The sequence below is a fragment of the Buceros rhinoceros genome, unplaced genomic scaffold (genome assembly GCF_000710305.1).
Source record: "Buceros rhinoceros silvestris isolate BGI_N320 unplaced genomic scaffold, ASM71030v1 scaffold2939, whole genome shotgun sequence".
In the NCBI taxonomy this organism is placed as follows: domain Eukaryota; kingdom Metazoa; phylum Chordata; class Aves; order Bucerotiformes; family Bucerotidae; genus Buceros; species Buceros rhinoceros.
In genome coordinates, this window is record NW_010430746.1 from 22287 (window position 1) to 28934 (window position 6648).

At 49.2% G+C, this 6648-nt stretch overlaps 1 protein-coding gene across 1 annotated transcript in view; it reads right to left on the reverse strand.

Moving 5' to 3' along the window:
* FNIP1 (folliculin interacting protein 1) overlaps nucleotides 1-6648 on the reverse strand; it is a 42413-nt gene that overhangs the window by 3492 nt on the left and 32273 nt on the right. Inside the window, exons 12-15 of the mRNA XM_010143127.1 lie at nucleotides 5424-5570; nucleotides 3331-3500; nucleotides 566-1991; nucleotides 40-208 (exon numbers count right to left, since the gene is read on the reverse strand). Coding sequence (XP_010141429.1) covers nucleotides 40-208; nucleotides 566-1991; nucleotides 3331-3500; nucleotides 5424-5570 — 1912 coding nt within the window. The remainder of the gene's footprint in view (nucleotides 1-39; nucleotides 209-565; nucleotides 1992-3330; nucleotides 3501-5423; nucleotides 5571-6648) is intronic.

Here is a 6648-nt window from a genome sequence, read left to right on the forward strand (position 1 = left end):
TACTGTGACAAATACATTTACCAAATATAGCTTAATTACCTGCACAGCGTGAGACAAATCCGACACCAAACAGTGTCTCAGCTTTTCATCGCTTCCTACTCCTTGCAAAACAAAGTCAGGGACGTAAGACGAACAGTAGCCTCCTAGTAAGGACCTTCCAAAATTGGCGATACTGGGCTGGACAGAGTTCACCTCAACTAATTTCGACCTGCAAGAAAGGCACATCAAGGAGAGGTACAACAGTAAACCTCCAGTTCAGCTTCCAGAGAGGCCACGCTTTCACGTTCATCATCTCTGCCCTAACCCCTCTTCCTTTTTAAGAAGGAAGAGTTTAGTGTCAGCTTTTGCAGCCAGCCCATTGTGGGAGAAAAGGACAGGAGCCAAGATCGCGGGGCACAATTAACGTTTGTTTCCAGACCGCTGTGCTCTCTATATTCTTTCACAACCAGCCAGCTCAAGAGACACTTCCCCAACCACTGAACCATGTTAGGCCACAGTCCTCCGAACGTGTGGCATGAGAAGAGGCTCTGTGTTTTCGGCTCTGGATCTGCTGAGCCGTACTTACCCAGGAAAAGGAATCTCGTATTCTTCTGCCCAATCTTCTTGCTCTCCTCCGTAATAGTTACCGCTTGGTCTGGTTAGATCATGACCTGTGTCCTCGCTTTCGCTGTCCCCCAGGGCACTATCTGAGCTCTCGTTTCTTGGAATGTCCCAATCAATCCCTGGGGCGACTTTCTTCTCTACGTTTTCTCTGTCCCCATGGGGGACGCGAATAGAGATTTTCTCTCTTTGGTCCTGCTCATTAAAGCAGTTTTTGTAGGTCTCTTGTCGAACAGAGTCCATAAATCTAGAAAACTCGCTCGGTGGTTTGCTAGGCTTTGTACACAGCTTTTTAGAAAACTCTAAGCTACTGTTGTGAGCGAGAAGGTCGGAAGCTGCTTGCCCTGGAATATCATCAATAGTCCGGGTTTCGATAGAACTGTCGTCAGTGAAGTACTCGTCAAACAGACTCATGCTCTCGGTGTTGTATGGGTTTGGATTCCAGCTCTGGTGCTCACTAGCAACTTGAGGGAAGGGTTCAGCTGTCCCACAGTCTCTATTTTGGTCCTCAACAGTTTGTTTAGCTTCACAGTTCTGATCAGCAGACACTCCTTCCTCCGCGGCTGGCGGGCTGTGATGCCTGGCAATTTGTTCCGCTACTGCCTGACTTCGGAGTTCGATGTCTGAATCGGGTGACATGGAATCTCCGATGAGGAAAGTCACCTTTGTCTGAGCTTCAGCAGCATCACAAGGAAATGCGTCGCAGAAGAGCTTATCCGGTGGCTTTTTCTCCACTGCAATACCAGGTGACCTGGTTACACTGACCGCCTGGTTGCCCGATTCCAGCGGCTCTTCGTTCCTCCACACGTTTGCTGTTGGCTCCACACCGGGTTCCGTCACGGCACGTTTTTCCGGTGAAGCTGACCCTGTGCACACCACGGTCTCTAGTTTTGTGTCCAGGCAGGGTCTGGGTTGCTTAACATCAACAGCATCTTCCTGGCAATCATCAGGAACAATAGTTCTGTTCTCATCTGAAGAAGATTCCAGCTCCACCTTAGGAGTGTTTTGTGCGTCTTCTCTCTCTTGCTGTGAAACACCCTCGATGTTCTGTGCGAGGGAAATCGGGCATTTGCAGTATTTACAGCTGCAGTTGGGAGTTCTCGTGTCCTCGGACTCCGTCGGCAGCAAGTTGCCCCTGTTCTTGTGCATCGTGACAAGCACATACTCAGACTCCTCCACTTCCCCTTTCTCCAGCGTGGTAGTTATCACAGTTCCAGGCATGACAATGGCTTCGTCTTCCCCATTTTCTAGAAGATGAGTCTCTTGAAGTTCAGAGCATCTGATGAAGTAAGTAAGGAAATAAAGCAATCTCTGGACCAGGTCGTGCCTCTTGCCAACCACAACTGTTTTCGCTAATCTCACAGGGGATCCAATAGCCCCGTACAGGTCACCTGGGAGAGGAAATAAAACAGACAACTGGTTTGCATCTTCACAGTAAATTAATTCTTCTAACAGACAAGTCTTTGAGGCCGGTTTTTGAAGGGCAGGTCTACAACAGAAAAACACTAAAGCAGGGGAGTGAGGACAGCTATCCTTGTGTTTTAGTTTCCAGACAGAGAATCAGGAAGATGCTGCTGGTATCGTGTCTAAGGTCAGGGAGACCTCAGCGTACACTGGTCAGGGAGACATCTGATCTCACATATTAGGGAGCACTCACAGCACCTAACTGCAGCGCCGAGCTCTGCAGGCTCCTCTCCTGGGTGCCTTATATAGCCATGGCAGACAGGAGGCATCTGCTCGGAATTACCCTGCATAGTCTGGAATCTGGGATGAACTTTTACCTACAAGAGAAAGCTGTGAGGGGAAATGAGCCAAGAGCGAGGGCAAAAAGTGACAGTGGTGGGTGCATGGCTGGAGCCAACCTTCTTCTCTTTCTCCCCTGGAGCTCTGCTATGGGCTGACGTGTCTGTGCGCTGTTGTTCTGGAGGTATCAGGACACAGCATGGAGACAGGGATGGGGCAACCAGGGACCCACCCTAACCACAGTGGGTCCCTTGAGTCCCATGACCTCTGAAATCAAGACTTCTTACCAGCTCCCCACACCAGAACAGGACAGCCTCTCAAAATGTTTCTTCCCTTTCCCTAAGCAAACATCATGAGAGTTTGTGTGCAGAGCAAGACAACCTGACCAGAGAGTGGGAAGCTCATCTTCTCTCCTGACCAGAGAGCAGGAAGCTCATTTCCTCTTCTCTCCTCACCAATTACAAGAGAGAATGACTGGCTACTCCATCACCTGGGCTTTGGGACCTTACCCAGGGAGGTGCCTAGCCATGATTTCCTGCACCGTGTCGCCCCTCTGCCTGTTGTATTGTGAGTATGTTCATCTCTGAACAAAAGATGGATTTCCTTGAGTTGCTCCTTCCAGAAGACTTATCGATAGCAGCATCCCCCCCCAAAAAACCTTGTTTATTTTCCTTATAAATGGAGAACCAGAGCAAGGCTAGAATCCATCATTGTAGCCAGGGCAGGTGAGACCCACCAGAGATGAGGGCTTTACTCTTTGGCTGCCATTTTATAACTGATAAAGCCTTGAGAAATCACAGCACGTATGAAAAAAAATACAGTGGCCACCTCTAATCTCGAAATAAACACTTTGTCTTGTTTTGAATAAAAAACCCCAAACAATTTAGCTTGAGGGCAGGGGAAGCAACAGGCATCCCTAAAGCCTGTCACACACACCCCCACGGCTGTAAAGCCGTCGGACAGTTTATAGAGCCGTTCGCCACGTACCGAGCTGCGCCCACAGCGGGTTGTATGGATGCGTTTTGGCCAGCATGTCCACGCTCTGGGAAGAGTGTTTCTCCAGGAAGATCCTTATGGGCGGCTGCCCGTTGGGCATGACGGTGGGGACCCAGGCCAAGTGGTTAGTCAGGACCGCGGTCAGTAAAGCTGGTAAAAACCTGAAAGCAAAAGGTTCAACGTTGATTTTCTCCAGGTACACCCTCAGGATGTCAAACTAAGAGCAGCTCTGCAGCCTGAATGGATCCAGGACTGCAGAAACACGCAGACAAAGCCGGCAGAGATCACCCCTTTGGTCTTGGTTCTCCGGGAGTGAAGGGAGGGCTGTACCCTCCCTCCCACCCCACCAAAGCTCTTTTTTAGAACACACCCATCAGGTAAAATGAAGTGTTTTAAACTTCTGGCATCTCAGTTCCTCCATTTGGCAATAATTGTGAGGCTTCCTATTTTGCAAGCTTTATGTTGTAAAACACCTCAAAACCAACTTAACTGTGTTGGCTGTAAAGAAATAGTGGCCCTGTGTGGCCTCTGCACTCCACGAAGGAGGTCCCAAACCCCTCAGATCTGCGAATACTGACGAGGAGGAAGGCTCTTGCTCCCACACCTGTAAGACAGCCAGGTGCTCTGTTCAGTCCTCTGTTACTCAATGCCATACAGCGGCTCCTTTTCAAAAATAAAACACCCCAAACTCCCATAGCTCCACCAGAAGGGCGGAAACAGTTTTCACTACCTAAGCAAGCATGGCAAAAAAATTTTCTGAAAAACATCAGCTCCCTGATTTAGTGTAAAGCAGAGCGTGGTTTCTGCTCTGCAGAGGGAACCTGGCAGGAGCAGCGTGCGGCAGTGCAGCCCGGGAGCCTCCCCTGCGCCGACAGATGGTGCTGGTGGCCGCCGCAGCAGCTCCGGGGACAAAAAGAGCCAAACGCCACTGAGCCTCAAAATAATGCTGTTTGAATAGTTCACGAGCATCAGGAACCCTCGAATGCAGCCCCAATTCCTCACTGCAGGCAGCCAAAGGAGGAGAGCATATTTAAAACTGGATGGAAAAGGACATGGGGCTTGATGTTCCTCTTCTTCCCATCAGTGTAAATCTGACTGTTTTTAAAACAAAGCACAAAAAAAAAACCAAACCCAAAACCAGACAAGGACCATTTAAATGTAACCGAGGGCTCAGAATGGCAGGGACCAAGGGGGCCCATCCCACAGAAAAGCTCCCCCTGCAGTGGAGCTGATTTTAAGAAAACACATCTGAACCCCTCACAACTCATGATGGTTTCCCTCCAGTGCGCTGAGGCAGGAGGAGGTGGACCATGCTGACCACTGACTGTCGTCCTCTCCTCCGGGAGAGGGAAAAGGTGACGAAGCTGGAGGCAAAGCTGGGGTGGTGAGCAGCAGCCCCTTCCCCGCCCTACGGGGAGCAGTCTCCCCGGAGCCAGCAGCTGGTCCCACAGCACCTTTCCCACTCCACATGTTTGTGCTCGCTTTAGGACTTGTGCAGCCAAAGGCTGAAAAAACTTCCCCTGTTCTTGCCTTGGGGAAAGAGGATGAAGTGTTGGCAAAAGAGTAAGTTTATCAGATTCTCCTGAGTTTATCAAGAACGTTCTATCTCAATTTTAACAACTCCTGGCTCTCAGCTTTGCCCCGGGGGCAGAAAGGTGAGTGAGAACGAAGCATGCGGCTTCTCTAGGGGCTTTTCACAGAAGTCAGGTTTAATTTGTGGTCAGACAGCGTCAGACACATCTTACTGGATGTCTAACCTTGCTCATCATATGATAACTGATTTTGAAAGGTAAATTAATGCATTTCATAAGGTATGTTCAACCCCCTTCCAGACATACACACCCATCACGCGCTTCCTATGGACACGGTTCAAGTCTTCAGCCTCTACCAAAACTCAGAGGGCCAGGGGGAAGCAGGCGCTTCATGAGATATTTTCCTATTTCTTTGTTGTTTTAGCAAAAAACAGGTTTATGGATGGTCTTTTGATGCTTTGATTACCCAGGTTTCACAACTAGATTCAAAAACTGGTGTGGAATACAAAGGCATAAACACATCTGTAATTTAAAAACTAAAATCCACCATACTGGTTTTTAGAAGCATTTTCCATCAAGAAAGTGAATTCCTTCATGAAGCGATGGCAAAGCTGGTTCTTCTCTGGCGTCCCTGACATCATAGTAAGCCAGACAGGCTCCCCGATCCGCGGCATCGTGTAGAGGTTGCAAATAGTCGTTCTGGAAAACAAAACCAAAGAATCCAGAGGACTAAGCAAAACCCTGAAGGGCAGAGATTCCAACTCAAAGAATTCACTGCGACGTTTAGTCCCAGCTGTCGGTTCTATCAGACACAGGATTGCTCCCACCAGCCGTTACCCAAACTGAGTCCTTCATTACACGGTGTGAGTTCGCCCTGCCTCTGTGGAGTTCCACCTCGCAGGTTCCTCGTGCATCTCCCCAAACTGATCCCAGACACAGTAACACTCACTGTCAAAAGGCAAGAGCTGCCCCGCTCCGAACGCCAAGAAGAAATGGGTGATTTGGGGCTGTTGTTATCTCCCTGCTTCCTCCCCATTTCATTCAAAACATGCCAATCCCCCATAGTTCTGCCTGATTTATGGCTGGGGCAAGTTTAGGTGTACCTGACTTACAAAATACCTTAACCTTCTCCTTTCTTCAAAAAACCAGTGTATCTCCAGGCCAAACCCACCAAAGTGTGGCTTCACGCAGCAAGGGACCAGCCTACTCCTGAGCTTTACATAAAGCCTGTGAGAGTCAGCGTGACCCCACGGCTCCAGGGATTACACCGACCCACGTCCTTTTTGACTCTGCAGAGGACCCAAACTGTACGATGAAACTTTGGCTCTGCCGTAGAACACCAGATTAACCCCCTCACATTACCATTACACCCCTCTAAAATCTGGACTGAATTACAGTTTTAAGCACAATGACACTACGGGAACCTGTATTTGCATCGCAGTATAAATGTGAGCCTGGAAAAAACCAAAACATCAAAGGAAATGACTGACCAAGTCAGGCTTCTCCCCATCTAGCACACTACTTTTTCTAGAAGAGATATTTTTGTTTCACAAGACAAACATTTACATCATCCCTTTACCCCCAGAACCAGCCTTGATTTATACAGATCTTCTCGTCTAAAAATGTATCGACCCCTCCAGAAGCGAAGCAATGGCTGCGCACACCAGGCAGGCGAACGCACCCGAGCTGCAGCTGCCAAATCTGCCGTGGTTTAGTGCTTAAAGTGAAACTCCCTCGGAAGCGCGAGCCCGGCGCGGCGGCAGCAGAGCAGCACACG